The 23,742-nt window shown below is 47.7% G+C and overlaps 3 protein-coding genes across 7 annotated transcripts in view; 2 read left to right on the plus strand and 1 right to left on the minus strand.

Annotated features, from left to right (window-relative positions):
• The window catches only part of LOC101934496 (butyrophilin subfamily 1 member A1-like), a 31,469-nt gene extending 9,197 nt beyond the window's left edge, over positions 1-22,272 (plus strand). The window contains exons 2-9 of one of the 2 annotated variants that reach the window (XM_065563239.1): positions 58-161; positions 4,007-4,354; positions 7,959-8,243; positions 12,477-12,581; positions 18,893-18,913; positions 19,501-19,521; positions 19,639-19,665; positions 20,703-22,272. In XM_065563239.1, the coding sequence (XP_065419311.1) occupies positions 74-161; positions 4,007-4,354; positions 7,959-8,243; positions 12,477-12,581; positions 18,893-18,913; positions 19,501-19,521; positions 19,639-19,665; positions 20,703-21,214 (1,407 nt within the window). In that variant the 5' untranslated portion in view covers positions 58-73 and the 3' untranslated portion in view covers positions 21,215-22,272. Of the gene's footprint in view, positions 1-57; positions 162-4,006; positions 4,355-7,958; positions 8,244-12,476; positions 12,582-18,892; positions 18,914-19,500; positions 19,666-20,702 lie in introns of both variants that reach the window. The other variant, XM_065563238.1, reaches the window with a different exon arrangement.
• LOC101946744 (serine/threonine-protein phosphatase 1 regulatory subunit 10) overlaps positions 1-23,742 on the minus strand; it is a 345,369-nt gene that overhangs the window by 200,757 nt on the left and 120,870 nt on the right. The window lies entirely within an intron of this gene.
• On the plus strand, positions 13,882-16,357 carry LOC135974728 (myb/SANT-like DNA-binding domain-containing protein 1). The gene is made up of 2 exons (XM_065563240.1): positions 13,882-14,514; positions 15,779-16,357. Exons 1-2 carry the CDS (start codon positions 13,983-13,985, stop codon positions 16,249-16,251), a joined length of 1,005 nt encoding a protein of 334 aa, XP_065419312.1. The 5' UTR covers positions 13,882-13,982; the 3' UTR covers positions 16,252-16,357.

The raw sequence follows: 23,742 nt of genomic DNA on the forward strand, positions 1-23,742 counted from the left end.
TACACTCAATACATTTTTTTGTTATTTTATCTTCCCCCTCCCCCCAATGTTATCTAGATCAAGTTACACTGAGATGAAGGCTCTGTCAATTTGCCACAGCTCCTCTCTACCTGATTTTACCATCTTCTTCATTGCATTTTATGTTCACAAGCTGGAATCAGGTAGGAATGTTTGTAGCTTCTGCTGCTTCTTACAGGATTTATTCATTTGTTTTGATTTCAACATCGAGACCTCCTTGGGACTGTCACTTGATGTGCTGAGATACCACTGAACCTAACCCTTCTGCCAGCCTGGGCACCCCTTGCCTCTGTCTTGCCAAGCCAGACACTCCAGACCTCCTCCAGCACAGACAGAGAGATAGGGCCACACCCCTCTGCAGAATACAGACACTGAAATCCGCTCATCTCTTGGGTGACTCAGTTAAAGGGACATACCTCAGCACCCCAGTGCACAGCCCCAATGGGACCTTAACCCCAGATAAATTCATCTTACACTATATAAAGTTTATACCATATAAGTTCATATTGTTCGCCCTCTTTCTCGAAGTGAAGAGAGAGATGCACAGACTGTTTGCCCCCCAGTTACCAATGACTTGCATTGAGTTTATTAATAAACAAAAGTGATTTTATTAAGTACAAACGGTAGGATTTAAGTGATCATAAGAGGTAACAGAACAAAGTTACTAAGCAAAAATAAAACAAACACACAAGGCTAAGTTTAGTACACTAAGAAACTGGTTACATGCACTATCTCACCCTCAAAGATGTTCCAATTAGTTTCTTTCACAGACTGGACTCATTTCTAATCCGGACCCAATCTGTTCAGTCTCTGTTAGTTCCAGCAGGCATTTTGGGTGGTAAGCAGGGGTGTCCACACAATTCCTTCTTTATTCTGCTTCACACCCAGATATAGATTTGGCAAAAGGTCGGAATCCTTTTTCTCTTTGTTTAAACTTTCCCTCCGCCTTGTGGAAAAATATAAAATCCAAGATGGATTCCAGCATCAAGTGATACAGATATGTGTCTTCACAGGGACCCATAGGCACTGATTCCACGGGTGCTGCGGGGCTGGAGCACCCACAGGGAAAAATTAGCAGGTGCTCTGCACCCACTGGCAACCAAGCACCCCTGCCTTGCTTCCTCCCCTCTCCTCCTCCTGAGCGCACCACGTCGCTGCTCCTCCCCCTCCCTCCCAGCACTTCCCCTGCTGCCTAACAGCTGTTTGGCAGCACTTAGAACTTTCTGGGAGGGAGGGGGAGGAGCAGGGATGCAGCACGCTTGGGGGAGGAGGCAGAGAAGAGGCGGGGCAGGAGCAGGGACTTGGGGGAGAGTGCGGGGCTGAGGTGGGAAAAGGCAGGGTGGGGTGGGGACTTTGGGGAAGGAGGTGGAATTGGGGTAGGGCAAGGGTGGTGCAGGGGCAGGGCTGTGGGACGGGGAGTCGAGCACCCACGGGCCAGAGGGGAAGTCAGTGCCTATGCAGGGACCCCCATCGCCCGTCCTCCTCACAGGCATCCCACAGACTTACAGGAAAAAAAATCCATTGACAGCCCATTGTTTCTTGCTTAAGAGTCATCAAGTTCCTGAAGTACCCTTAATGGCCTTCACTTGGCATAACTACATTAGTAACAGTAACATCGGTTTACACTTCGTATTTCTAACTTCAGACATAGAAATGATACATGCATACAAATAGGATGAACACATTCAGCAGATTATAACCTTTCCAAGGATATGGCACATAACAGATTTTGAATAAAGTTTTTCCAGTTATGTTGTATTCATAAGCATATTTCCATAAAGAATATGGAGTGCAACGTAACAACAGTTACCCTATTTAACTACATGATACAAAACTGAATAAAAATCAGCACAAATTCCCAAGCGTATCAACATCAGTAAAAAATAAATGAATTGTTACGAGCTGGGCGAAATCTTATTCTGGATTGAGTTGACCTTGTTCAAATTAGTGTGTGAACGCACCCTTTCACTTAATATAGCTGTAAAAGAGAGTAAAGTAGCCTCACCTAAAACAAGGCTAAATAGAGTCTGCACAAAGGCTAGGGCTATATCCACATTACAGACCTTAGAGCAGCACAACTGTACCACTCCAGCTGCTCCACTGTAAAGTCTCCCATGTAGCTGCTCTATGCATAATTACACCACCCCTAATGAGCAGTGGAGGAGACATTCTCTTGCTGACAAAGTGCTGTCCACACCAGGGTTTTTATCAGTGAAGCTTATGTCATTCAGGGGGGTGACCTGACCAACAAGTTTGACCGACAAAAGTGCTAGACCACACCTAGCACTGTGGATATGTTGGGTGCGTGGAGGAGGTGGCAGACAGGTAGGAGGTTTTCCACTGGGTTTTGTGACCCGGTGAGTGTGGGAGTGTGAGATTTGAGAGAGCGAACCCACACAACCGACAGCAGACAAGAACAGAGAGAGAGAGAGAGAGGCAGAAACAAAAAAAGCAAAGAAGCCAAGCAGGAGCTCTGACCACAGTGCAATGCTGGGAAAAGCTACAGAAAGAACTTTTGAGTCTGTTGGCTAGAAAGGCTTGGGACTGTAAACTACAAAACTGCTCCTTTCACTTTTGGTTCCTCCTGCATTTAGAGAACCAGGACTTGGTACATTCCTTGTAAATAAAAAAGATTGCAGCAAAGAGAATACCAGGCTCAATCAATGTCTACGTCCAACAGGCCCCAAAATTGGACTAGCTGCTGAGGTTGAAAAGGGATAACAATACAGTAAAATGTCTCCCCAGGCCTTCAGGATTAATAACTACACCTCATCCATCCAGTTTTTTTATATGGCCCTCCTTGAGTGTCCTCCTCAACATGCCCATTTTCTTCTCAAAAACCTAATCAGCTTGGACTGTGCAGGTGCAGATTCCATAGGAACCAGAGGGCAAACGAGTTCTAGTATTTAAGACTTATTGAAGGTCTCCTGGCCACCTATCTATCTCCCATTTTAAAACTGAGGGAAAAGGCCGGGGGGGGTGGGAATGGGGGGGGGGGCGAGGAGTATTAGCTCAAACATCCCACCTGACTTCACAGAGCTCATGAGCAAAGTACTCCCTGTGAGCATCAAGTCAAGCAAGTGGTTGGCTGTAGGAAACCTTCTCTTCTTTCTCTCTATTGATGCCGGTTGAGCAGTCTCGAACTGAAACAGAGGTTCTGTGGAAACGCCAGTACTGAGGTCATATAACAGAAGACTGTATTGTATACAAAAGGAGGCAGAAATGAAGTAGCACAATCTGGCATCTCCTAATATTTAAGTACTTTCTTTGGCAACCTTAGCTCCTGATTGAGTAAAGCAGGGATTCTCAAACTAGTGGTCATGACCCCTCGGGGGTTGTGAGGGTATTACATGGGGGTCGTGTGCTGTCAGTCTCCACCCCAAGCCCCACTTTGTCTCCAGCATTTATAATCATGTTTAAATAATAGTGTTTAAAAGTTGTGTTTTTAATTTACGGGGGGGGGGGGCACATTCAGAGGCTTGCTGTGTGAAATGGGTCACAAGTACAAAAGTGTGAGAACCACTGGAGTAAAGCATTTAAGTTTATGTTTAAAGTTAAATACATGCTTAAGTTTCCTTCCTGAAGAAAGATTTCCTGAATGGTACCCTAATGATGTTCTTTAACTTATTTTATATGTTCTATAACATTCAAAAAACTTAAAAACTGTTTCAAACAGAAAGCAACAATTTGAAAGGTTTGCAAATGCAAGTTAATTCTGTCTGGAGCTGCTTGTAAGGATAATGACAAAGTATTTCAGCTTCCACTAAAACTAATATAAATTATGGTTATCCAAATGCATTGTTGGTTGTAAAATTCATGTATAAATTCAGGACACATTCTAGTCAATGACAGAGCACTGCAATTGAGGCACAGAATAGGAAATATTCACAAAGAGATTCTAATTTATGAGTGTCATTGATTAAAAGGGAATATGATGTACATTTACTTTATTTGTTTTATCTTCTTTGTGCCTTTGTGCATTTGGCAGCTCAGTTCACGGTGATTGGACCTGATCGTCCTGTCACTGCCATTGTGGGTGAGGACATTGTGTTACCCTGTCACCTGTCCCCCAGGATGAGCGCTGAGAACATGGAAGTGAGATGGTTCCGATCTGAGTTCACTTTGTTTGTGCACCTCTATCAGCATGGAAAGGATGAGTATGGGCAGCAGATGCCAGAATATCATGAAAGGACAGAGCTTTTGAAAGCCAGCATCATGGATGGGAATGTTGCCTTGAGGATTGTGAATGTCAGACCCTCTGATGAAGGACAGTACCGCTGTTTTGTTCAAGAAGGTGTCTTTTATGAAGAAGCAGTATTGGAACTGAAGGTAGAAGGTCAGTAACGTGTCTATAAAAGTCCACAAAAGTACTTAGGCACCTAACTCCCCATGTCAGACACCGAAGTCCAAAATTCAGGTGCCCCTGAAATCCTCCAATTAGTCATTAAATGAGATCCTAAATTAGTCACTGGGCCAGAGAAAGAGAGTGAGAATAATTTGTAGGCCAACGATCAGGGCTCTCACATGTTAGAAGGAGACCCAAGGTCTAATCCTCCTGCTCCAATGACTGCAAATGATTATTTATCCTAAGTGAAACCGCTTCAGCAGGAGAGAATGAAAAAGCCCCACATCAGAATATCCCAGAGCCCAGGGTCAGAGCACACTCATGGGCAGTAGGAGACCCCTGTTCACATCCTTTCCCCCCACATTCAGCAGAGGGGGTCATTGAATCAGGTGTCTCCCACATCTTCAGCATGTGCTCTAAAAACTGGGATGAAAATTCTATGGGAGGTACCAGCACCACTGTAGATTGTAAAAAGTGGCTTAGGTGACTGACTCCAGGAGAGTGTGCCAGGCTGTGGGTCATAAGCAGAGATAGGGGCCTCAATCCAGCCTGGGTTCAGGCTCTGAAATATGGCACAGCATACTGCTAGGATACACCACTCTCATCAACATCTGTTCTGGGCTGTTTTAGGCAGCTTCCTCCCTAGATGCTGGATTTTATGGATCCCATTCTGAGGCACTGATCTCTCCCCTAACTCAGGCTTTGTGGATTCCAGAGGTTTTCCAAGTGTCTTAAAAGTTAGACCATTTGATGCTTGGTGTTGCAACACGAATTCTCTTTGTGGAGTTGGGCCTTAGTGTTTATCATTTTGCATATTGTTACCCTTAAATCCCCTTTCACTTCCATGTTTCCCCTCTCAGCAGTGCTGGTGTTTGTGTCTTGGGAACATTTCAGCCTCTCTACAGGCTTTCTATCCAAATGAGGGAATGGACAATATCCCTAGACATTAGGGAGTTGCTCATCCTCAAAAGACAGAGACACCCACAAATAGTGGGTTTCCTTTTATCCCAGGGGAGAGGGAGATCCTCACTGGATATTTAGCAATAGCAGCTGGTTCTTAGTTACTGGCCCAAACTCAGTTTCTTTTAGAAGCCAAATTCTGTCCCTCATTTAGAATTCAGGAAGAAAATGGAAAATGCCTAACATGTTTCCTATGGCAACAGGTTAGGTCTCTGACTCACTTCGCACAAAACAGCCAGAAGAGGAGATGATGGTGCCTAAGCCAGCCAATGGGAATTGTCAACCACAGAAACATGTCCTAAGCCCTGGCCCTGCACTGACAGATGGACAGCTAAGTTCAGGCTGCAGGGAGGTGCCTGTCTCTGCTGGTGATTCATGAATGGGAACCAGACACCTGAAGCCAGACAGCATAGACACCTAAGCCATTTCTTCAGGGCTGGATTAACACTGGGGCTTTAGGGGCTGCAGCCCAGGGCCCCAGGTTAAGGGGGGCCCTGCAAAAAGATCTCCAGGCTGCCAAACTCCAGATCATTTTGCAGGGCCCCCTTAGCCCCGGGGCCCTGGGCTGTAGCCACTAAAGTCCCTGCGTTATCCAGCCCTGCCTGGCTGGGGGTGGAGGCGGCTCCACGCGCTGCCATTCCCCACCCTCTGCTGGTCAAATTGGAGAAATGGTCTGAGGTAAACAGGATGAAGTTTAACAAAGACAAATGCAAAGTGCTCCTCTTAGGAAGGAACAATCAGTTTTACACATACAGAATGGGAAGAGACTGTCTAGGAAGGAGTACGGCAGAAAGGGATCTAGGGGTTATAGTGGACCACAAGCTAAATATGAGTCAACAGTGTGATGCTGTTGCAAAAAAACCAAACATGATTCTGGGATGTATTAACAGGTGTGTTGTGAGCAAGACACGAGAAGTCATTCTTCTGCTCTACTCTGCTCTGGTTAGGCCTCAGCTGGAGTATTGTTTCCAGTTCTGGGCACCACATTTTAAAAAAGATGTGGAGAAATTGGAGAGGGTCCAGAGAAGAGCAACAAGAATGATTAAAGGTCTTGAGAACATGACCTATGAAGGAAGGCTGAAAGAATTGGGTTTGTTTAGTTTGGAAAAGAGAAGACTGAGAGGGGACATGATAGCAGTTTTCAGGTATTTAAAAGGGTGTCATAAGGAGGAGGGAGAAAACTTGTTCACCTTAGCCTCTAAGGATAGAACAAGAAGCAATGGGTTTAAACTGCAGCAAGGGAGGTCTAGGTTGGACATTAGGAAAAAGTTCCTAACTGTCAGGGTGATTAAACACTGGAATAAATTGCCTAGGGAGGTTGTGGAATCTCCATCTCTGGAGATATTTAAGAGTAGGTTAGATAAATGTCTATCAGGGATGGTCTAGACAGTATTTGGTCCTGCCATGCGGGCAGGGGACTGGACTCGATGACCTCTCGAGGTCCCTTCCAGTCCTAGAATCTATGAATCTATGGTCTGGAGCTGCGAGCACTGGCTCACAGCAATCAGGGAGGGAAGCTCCATCCACACGCTGCCCTCACCTGCAAGTGCCTCCCCCGCATCTCCAATTGGCCGGGAACCACACCCAATGGGAGCTGTGTGTGGAGTCTGCAGGCGAGAGAAGCATGCAGCGCCAACTACCCCACCCTCCGGGGCCACAGCCAGGGACTTGCCGGCAGCTTCTCAGAGTGGTGTTGGCCAGGGCAGGCAGGGAACCTGCCTCATCCCTGCTGTGCCACCAAAGGGGAGCTGCCCGAGGTAAGCGCCCTACACCCTAACCCCCAGCCCCAGCCCTGAGACCCCTCCTGCACCCTAACTCCCGCTCAGACATCAACCTCCTGCCTGAACCCCCTCCTGCATGCCAAACCTCTTGGCCAAGCCTGGAGCCCCTTCCTGCACTCTGAACCCCTCATTTTTGGCCCCACCCAAGAGCCTAGAGGAAGCCCCGAGTCTCTGCCCCCCCATGTGATCATTTTATTTTAAATTAGGAAGAAGACTTGTATACAGGGAGGGACCCCACAAAATCTGATAGCCCTGGGCCCACAGAAGAATTAGTCTGGCCCTGCATTTCTTGCAGGAATTAATTAGCTGCCTACCCCACTCTGCACAAAATAACCAGAGGAGGAGGACGCACTGCACCAACTCGGACACCTCTGGTGAAAAGGAATGTGCCAGTTCAGCCACAGCTTTTGGACTTGAATTAATTCATGGAAGACATATGTGCTGTGTGATCCAGTAGGTCAGACTGGATGATCACAATGGTCCTTTCTGGCCTTAAAAATCTATTGGATCTGTGAACAAAAAACCTTCAAAGCCTAGAAATCAGAAATCCAAGGGAAATTCTTTTGCATTCCTTGCCCAATTCACATCACTTACTAAGCTGCTGATTATTCACTCCCACGCTCTGTAAGGCTTTCACTTCCATCTCTGAGGCCCTAGGACTGCAAAATGCTTAACAAGTACTTAAGTCTCATTGAAGTCAAATTTCCTGTTTCTATGAATATCTGTCATAAAGAAAGTGTATTCAATCATTTTATTAAAAATGTAAACTTTTATATGCTAGGCGCTGTGTGTGTGTGTGTGTGTGTGTGTGTGTAGCCTGAATAGTCATTTAACACTGATTCATTTTACTCTAGCTTCAGGCTCTGCCCCTCAAATCTCTGTTGAGGGTTATCAGGATGGAGGGATCCGAATGGTGTGTCAGTTGGCTGGATGGTACCCAGAGCCCGAGGTGCTGTGGAGAGATCGCAGTGGGCAGCTTTTATCATCCTCTATTAAAACAAAATCCACAGATGGACGTGGGCTCTTTGAAATAAAAAGTTCTGTCATTATAACAGAAAATTCAAACCAGAATTTATCCTGTTCTATAAGGAACGCTTACATCAACCTAGAAAAGGAACCTTCAACTTTTTATATATCAGGTGAGTTACCACCAAAACCAAACACTGATATCCCAAACTGGGGGGGGGGGGGAGAAAAAATAAAATCTAGGTTGCTAAATAATACAAAAGTTAAAATATTTCCTCACAAACAAACTACATTAAGTTAAGGTTCAGAACACAATTTAGGGTAAAATACACTCCAGGGATATAGTAATTATCCCAGAAACAAGCAATTTTGACACAGGAAATTCAGAATGAAGGTTAAATTTAAAAGAAATCCAAATGTATTTCTGGATAGAAATGCCCTATGGATATGATTATAATAAAAACATTACAGTTGGTGTTTGAAGTCCCATATAAGAATAAACTGGTATTTTATATATATCTCTTTTTATTAATGTATGTTTAAGCTAAAATTAGATTTCTTTTTCTCATGCAGCCACCACAGGGCAGTGTTAAGGTATATTGGGAGTCCTACTGATTGGTTGGACTTTCCGCCTCCTGGTGGTCTGGTGGATCAAGGACTAGGCTTCTTGCCCAGTGACTATGGAGTGGGAGATGTGATGTGCTGTGGTCTCTTCAACATAGAGGAAATTTATGACTGTTGAGTCTCTAGCTCATGAAGGGTCAGAAGCAAGGCAGGTCCAAGAAAGTCTGGAGTCCTGGGAACAGTCATTTGAGTGTGTCACTCACTACAAGGTCCACGTTTTCATTTGAAACTTGATTTCTCATTCTCTAGCAAAATTCATTCAGGGAAGGAGATTGCCATAACAACAAAATGCTATGGGCCTGATCCAAAGCCTATTAAAGATGTTATTGGTATTTGGATCAGTTCTCAAGCACCCATTTAGCAGGTCAGCTCCTATGCCAGCTGAAGTGAAGAGTAATTTAATATTGATCTGCCCTCCATTAATTATTTACTTCCACTCTTTAATAGTCAGATTTTCTTTTACTATGGAAGTACAAAAGTTTTAATTTTACTTAAATGTAAGTTTTCTGTTGGGAAATGTAATGATTATCTATAATTTCTCTTCCTACATGTTTTAACTGTAGCATTAATTTCATGAAAAGGAGGAGGCACTTTACCCTGAGTTGGCTCCTGGGTTGGATGATGGGTTCAGAAGCCCTGGTTATCCAACAGCATGAAGACTGTACATAAGGACAACCAGAATTAAAATATACACAAACAAACCCACCATTCGTTATTTTATATATATAATATGAATACGAATACACATGCTCAGCCATGTGCACACACACAAAACATCTTAAATGAAAATTGGATTCAAAAGTTAGGAAATACCAGAATTCAGGTTCCCTGTGCATTCTAAATTTGGCCCCTTTGTCTCTATGCACTATGATACAGTTTCTAATAACATGATCACATACTGTTTCCCCTTGCCTCCAAAAGGGCCACTGAGCTGACATACCCATGAGACCATCCTTTCTCTTCCTGGAATTCCCTGCCTCATTCTTTCCACACTTTCCAGCTTGTGCAAGAAATGAGGCCAGGGTCCTACAGGCAACCCATACCTTACCTGCACAACCCAGATTCATCCCCAGAGCAGGTGCCTCCAGTGGACTGAATGAGGCAAGAGTTCTGCAGGAGAGGGAGGAATAGTATGTGGTCGTTTAATTAAAGATTGTGTCATAAGGTATATTCACAAAGGGACCAAATTAAGGTTAATATAAGAGCGGCCATACTGGGTCAGACCAAAGGTCCATCTAGCCCAGTATCCTGTCTTCTGACAGTGGCCAATGCCAGGTGCCCCAGAGGGAATGAACAGAACAGGGAATCATCAAGTGATTCATCCCCTGTCGCCCATTCCCAGCTTCTGGCAAACAGAGGCTAAGGACACCATCCCTGCCCATCCTGATTAATAGCCATTGATGGACCTATCCTCCATGAATTTATCTAGTTCTTTTTTGAACCCCATTATGGCCTTCACAACATCCTCTGTCAAGGAGTTCCACAGGTTGACTGTGCGTTGTGTGAAGAAATATTTCCTTTTATTGGTTTTTAACCTGCTGCCTATTCATTTCATTTGGTGACCCCTAGTTCTTGTGTTATGAGAAATAGTAAACAACACTTCCTCATCTACTTTCTCTACACCAGTCATAATTTTATAGACCTCAATCATATCGCCCCTTATCCTTCTCTTTACCAAGCTGAAAAGTCCCAGTCTTATTAATCTCTCCTTATATGGAAACTGTTCCATATCCCTAATCATTTTTGTTGCCCTTTTCTGAACCTTTTCCAATTCCAATATATATTTTTTGAGGTGGGGCGACCGCATCTGCAGGCAGTTTTCAAGATGTACCTTGGATTTATATAATGGCAACATGATATTTTCTGTCCTATTATCTATCTCTTTCTTAATTATTCCCAACTTTCTGTTCGCTTTTTTGACTGTTGCTGCTTATTGAGTGGATGTTTTCAGAGAACTATCCACAGTGACTCCGAGATCTCTTCTTGAGTGGAAACAGCTAATTTAGACCACGTCATTTTAGATGTATAGTTGGTATTATGCTTTCCAATGTGCATTACTTGCATTTATCTACATTAAATTTCATCTGCCATTTTGTTGCGCAGTCACCCAGTTTTGAGAGATCCTTTTGTAGCTCTTCGCAGTCTGCCTGGGTCTCAACTATCTTTAGTAATTTTGTGTCATCTGCAAATGTTGCCACCTCACTGTTTATCCCTTTTTCCAGATCATTTATGAATATGTTGAATAGGACTGGTCCCAGTACAGACCCCTGGGGGACACCACTACTTACCTCTCTCCATTCTGAAAGCTGGTTGCACTGTCTCTTTGCCCAACCAAGCTCAGATGTAACCCCACACTCCAGCTCCTTGTCAGATGTGACTCCCCCCCCCCCTCTTCCCTGTCCCCCTACTGGTTCCCAGTCCCAGTCTCCTTGTCAGGCCTTGTTCTAGTCTGTCCCTCTGCCCCCTGTTCCCCATCTGGTCTCAATTCTCACTTTCAGTCCTGCCACTCCCATTTCCCTCACTGGTTCCCAGTCTCCGTACCCAGTGTCCAGCTCCACTTCATTCCCAGTGACAGTTTCTCTCTCACTCTAGTCTCACCAAGCACTTTGTTCCAATCTAATCCTTTACCTCCTTCTGGGTCTAGCTTTTCCCCCTCTTAAATTCTAGTCAGTCACCTTCTACTTCCGCTCTGCCTAGACAGCAGCAGAGTGGGCACTGAGAGCACAGGAGAGACAGGCCCCCTGCTGTCCATTCTAGTACCCAACCCCACAGCAGCTTGGAGCAGCAATTGCAGGGAAAGCTCAGCTTTGCCCTTTTATCCTTGACCTGGAGTGTGGGGATGTCACATGTGAAGTCTGGTCAGCAGTAGCGGCTGTGAGGGGATGGAGCATGCTCCGTGAGGACAAAATCTTCAGAGAATTTAACTGCTAAACTCTAAGAACTCTACCGAGTGTGCACAAACTACATTTTTTCAGAGGCTTATCACTTGGCCAATTATTGGATGGATTTTCACAGGGAAAGGGCACATCCCTGACCCACAGGTCACACGCTGCTGAATATCAAGTTTCTGCTCAAAAGCCCGGGGCACTAAAGCTTCTCCTAGAAAAGACCATCAGATTTTTTTTTAAATGTCAAAGGATGTGTTATTCTAACCTCATTCTCAGAAACAGTGGAACCATTTTGGCTGAAACTTGTAAAAAGAAGTCAGCCTGAGGCAGATACCCAGCATGGAACTTTTCTGCCCAGATGACTAAAGCTTGGCAAAGTAGTGAGCAGCTGAAAATAAGGCCCTATAATGGGAAGAGTGGAGCCACCTTAATAACAGGTGATGTGACCAGGCCCACTGGCAGAGGTGGGGGGGGGCGATGTGGGTCACGTGAAGCCCTCACGTCAGAGTGACATGGGTGATGCAGGCCCCTCCCCTTTTCCCCCCACGGCCCATGTGCCCCCCCCCCTCCACTTTTTTGGCAGTGCACCACAGGCCCTTTTTTCTACTGGTGCCTCTGTATGCTGGAGAGGGGAAGATGGAGACAGGGAGAGGCTGGTAGCCCTTCACATAGTATTTAATACACCATTCAATACTATCAAAAGTGTGTGAGCAGAACCTCTTTTTAAATTGGTTTCTGCCCATTTTTATCTTGCAGGGAGCAATTTTTCCCACACTTGTTTCAACAAATCCTGATGTAATACCTGTTTCTAGACTAAAAGTATACACGGTTTGTCATTCCAAACTATAGTATAGTGTTTATTATTTCTGAACTAGTGTGGGCTTTGTGTTTCAGATTTCTTTTTCCCAAGAATGTCTCCTTGGCCGGTGGTTTGGAGTGTGACTCTAGTGATTTCGTTGGTGGTCATCAGCCTTACTCTTTTTCTCTTCAAATTAAGAGGTAAAGCTCGAATGGTGAAAATACAGTGTAATCAGAATGAGATTTTCTCCTTAGAAAAGACAGTTTAGACTTTTCTAAATGAGAAAGTTTCATCAGCTTAAGGTGTGAAATTAAATGGATTTTGTTAAACCAATGCAAACCTCTGTGTGGACACATCAATTTATGTGCAGTTTATTTCAGGTTAACTTAAACTTGTTTCTATTCATCTTAAAAAGCCTACACTTGGTTTGCTCCAGTTTAATTAGACTGTCAATGGAGCCTGAGGCAGTTAGGTTCCCAACTCCCACTGTAGTTCAGTGTGATTGGGGGTTTTAAGTACTTGGCTCGAATGAAAATCCTTGCCTTATGAAGTTTCTGCTGTTTAATTCTAGTGTGTTCAAAAGATTGTTACAGTATTAATGAATGGCTTGTTGTTTTTGTTGTTCTGGCAGGCTCCATCTGGGGATGCCAGTACACAGAATCTTCCAAGTTTTTACTTTGTTTTAGTGTGTGAGCAAATGTTCAGTCTTGGGGAAGACAGGCTGCATTGTTGTTGTTAGTTTGGGGTTCTGCAAAGTTTCCGGAAGAGGGAGCTGAACAAGAAACAGGAGAGTTTGCTCATTGTCTTGATCTCAGGTTAGAGTCAATTCTTGAGATTCTCTAGGAACCAAATGTCATGGATCCACACTCCAGCTCTTAAACAGTCTCTTGGAGGAACCCCTTCAGTCTGCCACACACCCAAAGGATCTCATCTTCCTTCAGAGTAGGCCTTGCTGCCTCATAATCTCCTTAACTGAGCGTCTGGGCTCCAGCACTCGGGGTTTCACACCAAGAGCTCTCCCCAGCTAGTCTACAGTTACACCAGGGGTGGCCAACCTGAGTCTGAGAAGAAGCCAGAGTTTACCAATGTACATTGCCAAAGAGCCACAATGATACGTCAGCAGCTCCCCGCCCCCCCTCCCAGTGCCTCCTGCCCACCAGCAGCCCTGCCAATCAGCACCTCCTCCTCCCTCCCCGCACCTCCCAATCAGCTGTTTCTTGGGCCTGGTCTACACTACGACTTTAATTCGAATTTATCAGCTTTAATTCGAATTAACCCTGTAACCGTCCACACAACGACGCTAGTTAATTCGATGTAAAGGGCCCTTTAAATCGATTTCTGTACTCCACCCCAACGAGCGGAGTAGTGCCAAAATCGATTTTAACAATTCGAATTAGGGTTAGTGTGGCCGCAATTCGATGGTATTGGCCTCCGGGAGCTATCCCACAGTGCATCATTGTGACCGCTCTGGACAGCAATCTGAACTCGGATGCACTGGCCAGGTAGACAGGAAAAGCCCGGCGAACATTTGAATTTCATTTCCTGTTTGCCCAGCGTGGAGAGCACAGGTGACCACAGATACCTCATCAGCACAGGTAACCATGCAGGCTGATAATCGAAAAAGAGCACCAGCATGGACCGTGAGGGAGATACTGGATCTGATCGCTGTATGGGGAGAGGATTCAGTGCTTGCAGAACTTCGTTCTAAAAGACGAAATGCAAAAATTTATGAAAAAATCTCCAAGGGCATGATGGAGAGAGGCCACAATAGGGACTCAGATCAGTGCCGCGTGAAAGTCAAGGAGCTCAGACAAGCCTATCAGAAAACAAAGGAGGCAAACGGTCGCTCCGGGTCAGAGCCGCGGACATGCCGCTTCTACGCCGAGCTGCATGCAATTCTAGGGGGGGCTGCCACCACTACCCCACCTGTGTTCGTGGATTCTGAGTCGGGGATAGTCTCGACGCCTGAGGATTCTGCCGATGGGGTAGAGGAGGAGGAGGATGAGCTTGCAGAGAGCACACAGCACTCCATTCTCCCCAACAGCCAGGATCTTTTTATCACCCCGACTGAAGTACCCTCCCAAGCCTCCCAAGCCAGTACCCAAGACTCTGACCCCATGGAAGGCACCTCAGGTGAGTTTACCTTTTAAAATATAAAACTTGTTTTAAAAGCAAACGGTTTTTAATGATTACTTTGCCTGACTTTGCATTCGCGGTCAGTTCAGCTACTGGAAAAGTCTGTTAACGTGTCTGGGGATGGAGTGGAAATCCTCCAGGGACATCTCAATGAAGCTCTCCTGGAGGTACTCCGAAAGCCTTGCGAGAAGGTTTCTGGGCAGTGCATCTTTATTCCCTCCTCCATGGTAGCACACTTGACCACGCCATGCTTGCAGCAAGTAATCTGGTATCATTGCCTGACAAAGCCTGGCAGCGTATGGTCCCGGTGTTTGCTGGCATTCAAGCAACATCCGTTCTTTATCTTGTTGTGTAATCCTCAGGAGAGTGATATCACTCCTGGTAACCTGGTTGAAATACGGGAACTTAATTAAGGGGACAGAGGTGGCCGTTCCTACTGGGCTGTTTGCCTGTGGCAGAAAATAAATCCTTCCCTTCAGTTAGCCAAGCGCAGATGGGAAATTTGCCCTGAGTTTTTCGCGTTTGGCTAGCAGGGATCTTCCCTGTTACCAGCCACGCGGTGGGGGGAGGGATACCGTGATCATCCCAGAGAATTCATGGCGAGGGGGGGGGCGGCGGCGGGGGGGGGGGGGGGGTTAGTTTGGTGCCTGTAGGGATCTTCCCTGATACCAGCCACGCGGTGGGGGGAGGGATACCGTGATCATCCCAGAGAATTCATGGCGAGGGGGGGGGCGGCGGCGGGGGGGGGGTTAGTTTGGTGCCTGTAGGGATCTTCCCTGATACCAGCCACGCGGTGGGGGGAGGGGTACCGTGATCATCCCAGAGAATTCATGGCGAGGGGGGGGGGGTTAGTTTGTTTTCTGGTGCTGCTGAATGTTAACAGAAAAACCGCAGCACTCTACTTGCCTGAAGGGGCCCAGACAAGCCCCACCACACTCACCCCCCCCCCCCCAACTGGCTGAGATTGGCCAGGCTTCTGCAGCACTCTACAAGCTATGCTTGGTATGTGGGAAAGTAGGGCGCATAAGCTGTAAGAGAATGGCTTACCATGGCCGAATGCAAGCAGAATTCTGTTGCCCAGACCTGTGATCTCTAGCAGCAAAGCCACAGGCACTCAGCATTAAGAGGCAAAATGCGACCTTGCACAGAAATCACATGTGCTATGTAATGTGAACAGTGTTGGTCACCGTGAAAGAGTATAAGCATTGTTCTACAAAATGTAGCTTTTAAAACAATTCTCTCTTTTCTCCCCTCCCTACAGCAGCTGCAAATTCCTCAAGCCTCCCTCCTCCATCCCGAAGGTTATCACAGATAAGGCGTCGTAAGAAGAAGACGCGAGAGGAGATGTTTTCGGAAATTATGGAATCCAGCAGAAGTGACAGAGCTCATCTGAATGAGTGGAAGGAAACAGTTTCAAAGTATAGGAAAGAAGTCAGTGAACGTGAGGACATGAGGGACCAACGTGAGGAGAGGAGAGACGCTCGAGATGAGAGGTGGCGTCAGGAAGACCAGAGGATGAAGGAAGCAACGCTGGGGCTGCTCCAGCGTCTGGTGGAGGTTCAGGAACGGCTGCTGGAAAACAGACTGCCACTTCAGCCCCTGTTCCACCCTCCCCCCTCCCCATGTTCCGTATCCTCCTCACCCAGACGTGTAAGAACGCGGGGGGGGAGGCTCCGTACACCTTCCCATTCCACCCCAGTAGACAGCCCAAGCAAAAGGCTGTCATTTTTTTAACCTTTTCTTTGTGGCTTTTTCCTTCCCAGTAATCCTCCTCCCAAATACCACCTGGGTTCCCTCCCTCTTTTTCTAACCTATTAATAAATAATAAATGATTTTTAAATGATAGTGACTTTATTTGGTTTGAAAGAAAGCTGGGGGAAGGGGCAGGGTGGGTTCCTTACAGAAAATCAGTCAATAAAGGGGGCGGGTTTTCATGAAGGAGAAACAAACAGATATTTCACACTGTAGCCTGGCCAGCCATGAAACTGGTTTTTAAAGCTTCTCTGATGCACACTGCTTCATGGTGTGCTCTTCTAATCGCCCTGGTGTCTGGCTGCGCGTAATCAGCAGCCAGGCGATTTGCCTCAGCCTCCCACCCTGCCATAAAGGTCTCCCCCTTACTTTCACAGAGATTGTGGAGCACACAGCAAGCAGAAATAACAATGGGGAGATTTCTTTGGCTGAGATCAGAGCGAGTCAATAATGATCGCCAGCGGGCTTTTAAACGGCCAAATGCACATTCTACCACCATTCTGCACTTGCTTAGCCTGTAGTTAAACAGCTCCTGACTCCTGTCCAGGCTGCCTGTGTATGGCTTCATGAGCCATGGCATTAAGGGGTAGGCTGGGTCCCCAAGAATAACTATGGGCATTTCAACATCCCCAACGGTTATTTTCTGGTCCGGAAAGTAAGTCCCTTGCTGCAGCCCTTTAAACAGAGTTGTGTTCCTGAAGACGCGAGCGTCATGAACCCTTCCCGCCCAGCCCGCGTTGATGTTGGTGAAACGTCCCTTGTGATCCACAAGTGCTTGCAGCACCATTGAAAAGTACCCCTTGCGGTTTATGTACTCAGTGGCTTGGTGCTCCGGTGCCAAGATAGGGATATGGGTTCCGTCTATCGCCCCACCACAGTTAGGGAATCCCATTGCAGCAAAACCATCCACTATAGCCTGCACATTTCCCAGAGTCACAAACTTTCGTAGCAGCACCTGAGTGATTGCTTTGGCTACTTGCATCACAGCAGCCCCCACAGTAGATTTGCCCACTCCAAATTGATTCCCGACTGACCGGTAGCTGTCTGGCGTTGCAAGCTTCCACAGGGCTATCGCCACGCGCTTCTCAACAGTGAGGGCTGCTCTCATCTTGGTATTCTGGCGTTTCAGGGCAGGGGACAGCAAGTCACAAAGTTCCATGAAAGTGCCCTTACGCATGCGAAAGTTCCGCAGCCACTGGGAATCGTCCCACACCTGCAACACTATGCGGTCCCACCAGTCTGTGCTTGTTTCCCTTGCCCAGAATCGGCATTCCATGTTTAGAATCTGCCCCATTAACAACATGATCTCCAAAGCACCGGGGCCTGTGGTTTCACTGAATTCTATATCCGAGTCCGTGTCCATGTCCTCATCATGCTGGTCGCTGTGCTGCCGCCGCCGCTGCCTCCTCTCCTCGTTTTTCTGGTCCTGGCTGAGCATAAACTCCACGAGAACGCGCGAGGTGTTTACAATATTCATGAGTGCTGTCTTGAGCTCAGCGGGCTCCATGCTTGCCGTGGTATGGAGACTGCAGTGTTCACCCACCCAGGAAAAAAGGCGCGAAAATGGTTGTCTGCCGTCCGTTGCTTTCATGCAGGGAGGGAGGGAGGGAGGGAGGAAGTGAGGCTGTACCCAGAACCACCTGCGACGATGTTCTTTGTCCCATCAGGCACTGGGATCTTAACCCACAATCCCAATGGGCGCGGGAGACTGCGGGAACTATGGGATAGCTATGGAATTGCTACCCACAGTGCAACGGTGCAGAAATCGACGCTAGCCCCAGTACTTGGACGCACACCACCGAATTAATGTGCTAGTGTGGCCGCATTCATTTCGACTTTATACAACCTGTTTCTCAAATCCGAATTATCTAAATTCGGATTAATCCTGTAGTGTAGACATACCCTTGGTATGAAGGAGGCTCTGGGGGAGGGGGGAGAGGAAGGCGGGAGGACATCTTGGTATGAAGGAGGCTCAGGGGAGGGGGCGGGAAGGAGTGGAGTGGGGGCTGGGCCTGTGGCAGAGCCAGGGGTTGAGCAGTGAGCACCCCCCGGCACATTGGAAAGTTGGCGCCTGTAACTCCAGCCCCGGAGTCGGTGCCTATACAAGGAGCCGCATATTAACTTCTGAAGAGCCGTATGTGGCTCCGGAGCCACAGGTTGGCCACCCCTGACTGAGACAGACTCCTGAACAGAGGCTTGTATGCTCTTCAGGGACTTATGTGTCACAGCAAGTTTTTGCAGTGACATGAAACAGCCTTTTCAAAAGAGAGTAGGATTTATTAGTCAACTGGCATTAGTTCTTGGCATTCCCTGGGAACCAAGTCCTGGTGCTAGGTGAAGTTCTTGAAAGAAAGGATTGCCTGTGTGCTGTTTGTGACCTTCTGTGTTCTGGGACAGGTATATGTGTGTAAATAAATCAAATTACATTTTAGAAAGTACCCAAAGTCCGTGTCCCTGATTTCTCCTCCACTAGGCACCCAACCTACAAGTCCCTGGAGAATTGCAATGGCTTGGTAGAGCACGGTCATTATTATTACAAAAGGACTCATAATGAAAAGATCCTTTTAAATTTAGAGTCACTGAAAAAGTCCTTACATAATTTTATTTATATTTTCTTTTTTAGGGAAACATCTCAACACTATCAGTAAGTTCCATTTTCTCCTGGTACAACCAATGATATGCTCGGAAAGATTTTTGAATGAATGTGACAATGTCAACTTGAAAATCATAAGTAATACTAATTGCATAACTTGTTATATCGGTAATGGGTCGGAAGCCAGTATTGTACATGTGTCTTCAGGAGGCAGCATGGAGTGGGTGACCGGGGGGACTGTGCACTCAATGCCCATGGCAGAAATGGCTCCATGCCAGCTCCATAAAAAGAACCTCTGAGAGGGACTGGTGGCAGCCCAGGATCGAAGTGAGGATGAGTGCCCACAGTCCTGGCATGTAGGTGAGGCATGTGAGTTATAAGTGTGACCTTTCACCCAGCTCAAGGCTGGCATAAAGGCCACTGAGAGAGTTTTGGGCTGCCTTCCTTTATAGAGCTGCACCAGTGTAAAAAGTGACCTGCACTGGTGTGACTTATCCTGTGTCCAATCCCTAGGATTGTTCTGATGTAAAACAATGCACAGTAGACAGGCCAATTTATCAATGATTGGGGGGCAGGCGGTTAATTTCACCCAGGAGAAGCTTTTACAGGATGTCCTTTTATTTTTGTTTATTATTTAGGTAAACTTCAAGTAGACCTAGGTAAGGGAATTTTTTTGTTTGTTTCTCTCTCTGATGCAGCCTTTTCTGTGATAATAAATCCTATTGATGCTGAATTTGTCTGGCTTAATTCTCATCCCCATCTGTGTTTGCTTTCAGATTGGAGGAGATCCCTAAGCGATGCAGGTAATTACAACTCCTATTTAATCAATGGGAGATCCTGCTCCCTTTCACTGCACAAAAAACAAGAAGGAAAGTGCAATATAATATTGTCCCTGATCAGAAAAGACAGAGTCCTGAGGCTCAAAGGAGGGAGAGGAAAGGACTACCACAACATGCCCTCCTTACATATTTCTCCCATAATTCTGCTCCAAGTGACTGAGCAGTTATTGTCCCTTAGGATCCCAGCCCTAGTGTTAGGTAGAGGAACAAGAGTGACCAGTCCCCAGAGTTCAAACCAAGGAGTCACTCTACTCCGACTTCAAATTCTGCGTCTTTTCTCTTCTCTCCTTTTTCCTCTCTCCACCAACTCCCAACTTTCTGCTGTTTTTAACTATCCTTTCCACCTTCTCCTTCATGAATTAATTTCCAAACCCTCTTTCTCCTCTCTCCACTCCTAATTTCCTTCTCTTGTAGAAGCTCCTTGCTTCTAAATCAAAATCTCAATTTTAAAAACTGAACTCTGGACTGATAATTCTCTTTGGCTGGTCCTGATGACTAGCTACAGAATTTTAGTTAGGGATGTATTGAATCTTGTCAATATCTACAGAGCTCAGATATGTGGCAGGATGGAGCAGACATCATGCTGGCATCAACAAGAGAGCCAAGCTCCAAGGTTTTAAAATGAAGTGAGCGAGGGCACATCAGGGAAAAAATAATTGTGACCATGTGAATGACGTGAGTGGAAATCTACTGGGGCTTCCCTATGACTCCAGGGTCTCTAGTCCCCATCATGGGAAGAGCAGGATGAAAAACATTCAGAGTCTCGGCTCAGAAAATCTTCTTGCTCTATCACATATGTCAAGAGTGACTCTCCCCTGCACTGTGTTGACATCTCAAAGCTGCTCCCCATCAGAGCCGGGTACATCCTGGAGGAAGGAGATTCCCTGAATCACTCTCCAGCTGGGGCAGATTCTGTCACTAGCCCGATCAAACCCTCCCCCAGGGCTGCGATTTGCCCCTAACGCTCTGATTCTCTCCTCTCCCCCCCCCCCCCCCCCCAGTGACTGTGACTCTGGATCCAGACACGGCTCATCCCGAACTTATCCTGTCTGAAGATCAGAAAAGTGTGAGATGGGGAGACACACGGCAGCGACGGCCCAACAACCCTGAGAGATTTGACACTGAGCTCTGTGTGCTGGGCTGTGAGGGATTCACCTCGGGGAGACATTGCTGGGAGGTGGAGGTGGTTGCCGGGCGATACTGGGCTGTGGGGGTGGCCAGAGAGTCTGTGGGGAGGAAGGGAGGGATCAGCCTCAGCCCTGAGGGGGGGATCTGGGCTGTGGAGCGATGGGGGGGTCACTGCTGGGCTCTCACCTCCCCTGTGACCCCCCTGCCCCTGAGCCGGTTCCCCAGCAGGATCCGGGTTTGTCTGGACTGTGACCGGGGGCAGGTGACATTTATCGGTGCTGGTGACGAGGCCCCGATCTTCACTTTCCCGCCGGGCTCCGTCCCTGGGGAGAGAATCCGACCCTGGCTCCGGGTGGGGAGATCCCAGCTCAGACTGTGTCCCTGAGGCAAGCAGCGGAGGGGGGAACAGGAAATCAGCCTCTCTGGCTTCATGAACCCAGTCTCTATGATCTTGGAGGACTCCCAGCCCCTGGCTCCTCATCTCTATGACCTGTGAAAGCTCCTCCCCCTCCCCGGGGGCTGGGCAGGGGCTAGCGCTAACAGCCGGGCTGGGGACAGGCAGAGGCACAGGCTGGGCAGGGACACAGAATTAATCAATCAGGGTTTGGGGGGTTGGAGAGCAGCTGGAAGCTCCAGGGAGCATTTTGTGCAGATCTGTGGGGTTAGAACTCACTGGGGCAGCAAGAGGGGAAGGGATAAGATCAGGGGAAAGAAGGAGCAGCCAAGGGGGACGATCTGTGGGAGGGAGGAGAGGAGAGTGGAAGAGACACAGGAAACTAAACAGGGATCAAAAGTGAGGGCTAGAAAAATGCTGAGTCTGGTCCTTGCCCAGGTACACCACAGAACAGGTCAGACTGACCCAGGTCAGCACCGCCCAGGGGTTAGTTTTGCTGCAATCCAGTGTAATCCCAGTGGTATTTGGCATGGACCTGAGCTCTTTGGAGCCCTTTTGTGTGTGGATTCAAGGTGCTCGGGGTCCATGCAGTATTTAGCACAGTGACCTCCTCTAGTGCAGGCCGGCATCTGAGTTTAATCCTTGATGGACCAAAAAGGGAATTCAGCATCCCGGTGAGAAACCTCATCTCTCTTCTGGACCTGGGGTGTTTATCAAGGAATCTTTCCTTCCTAATGGCCACACTTCCTCACTGCTCAGTGCTGCTGTGGGGGTGGCAGCCTGGTCTAGCAGTTCGGGCAGTGGGCTGGGCCTTTGGATATCTTGGTTGTATTCCCAGTTCTGCCACTGACATGCTGCATGACCTTGGACAAGTCACTGCCCTCTCTGTGCCTCAGTTTCCCTTCCCTACCCTTTATCTGTCTTGTGTACTTCATCTAGAACCTGCTCAAGGTGGGCATTGTCCCTCATTGTGTTGTATGCAGGGCCCAGATCTCATCTGGGGGATGTGGGGACTGCTGTGATCCAAATAAAACTAATAAGTTCTATGATACAAATCAGTAACAACATCAACAGCTTGTAACTTCCCCATCTCCAGCCTGAAGGCAGCACTCTCAGATAGACCGGCCTGCAGCTCATGTGATTCAAGCCTCACTGATCATTTAACAGCTTCTGTTCTGTAAAAAGCACAGGTGCCAACTTTCCAATGTGCCGGTAGAGGGAGAGGGGTTCGCCCTGCCCCTACTCCACCCCTTTCCCCAAGGCCCCACCCCAACTCTACTCCCACCATTCTGCATTGTTCCCCGAGGGCGCCACACCTTACTCCTCCTCCTCTCTTGCCAAAGCCTCTACAGCTGAGCTCAGGAGGCAGGGGGAGACACTGATCAGCAGGGCCTGCCAACAGAACCCATGTGGTCGGCACCTATGGTAAAAAAATTCCCTTTTTCACCAGTGGAAGCTGGGTTTGACAAGGATTCAGCTTCTCAGATAAGTCTTTCATGTCAGGTATCTTTAGAGACTATTTTTTCCCCTTCTTGCCACTGTGACAGATCATTTATTTTTCAGTAGTACTGTATCTCCCACACAATGAAGGCTTTGGAGAGCTGAATGATGCAGATACACGTGTAACAGGCAACTTCCACTGAAATGAACCTTGTACCTAAAATCCAAAGTTATTACCCATTAAATTTGACAGCAGTTTCCTACCTTGTACTCCTGGACAGCTTCCTCTATGGGAACCATCATGTGAGCTCTGTGTGCCTGGGATCTGTCACACACCACACAGATGGGGGTTTGAGCCTCTTCACAGCACAATTTGAGCCTCCTGGTGTTCCCCACACACCCCATCCCCTCCTGCTCCTTTCGTTGCCTGAAAACTCTGCCCTTTGACTATTTCTACATTTGCCAGCTGCCTGTTGGGCCTGAGGTTTCTCTTTTGCACAGTTTCTCTGCACTGAGGGCAGGAGATGGCTGTATCGGATCCCTCCCAGCACTGGCTGATATAGGCTCAGCAGAAATTGTGCCCACGTTCCAGAGCAGGGGTGGGCAAACCACAGCCCGTGGGCCGGATCCGGCCCATCAGGGCTTTGGATCCGGCCCACGGGATTGCTCCCTGTGGTGCCGCAGGCCCTGCACTACTCAGAAGCGGCCGGCACCATGTCCCTGGGGTGGGGCGCAGAGGGCTCCGTGCGTTTCCTTTGCCTCCAGGCACCACCACCCCCTGCAACTCCCATTGTCCGGGAATGGGGAACGGCGGCCAATGGAAGCTTCAGGAGAGTTACCTGGAGGCATGGCAAGGGCAACGCACGCGGAGCCCTGTGTTCCCCCCTTCCCCATGGGCTGCACAGGGACGTGGTTCCAGCCGCTTTCCAGAGCAGCGCGGTGTGGGCCCAGGGCAGGCAGGCAGGGAGCCTGCCCTGGCCTGGTGTGCACTGCTGCCACACCAGAGCCGCTTTAGGTAAGCGTCGCCGGGCCAGAGCCCAAACCCCTCCTGCGCCCTGCCCTGCAACTCCCTGCCCTAA

The sequence above is a fragment of the Chrysemys picta genome, chromosome 12 (assembly GCF_011386835.1).
Source record: "Chrysemys picta bellii isolate R12L10 chromosome 12, ASM1138683v2, whole genome shotgun sequence".
NCBI classification, from domain to species: Eukaryota; Metazoa; Chordata; order Testudines; family Emydidae; genus Chrysemys; species Chrysemys picta.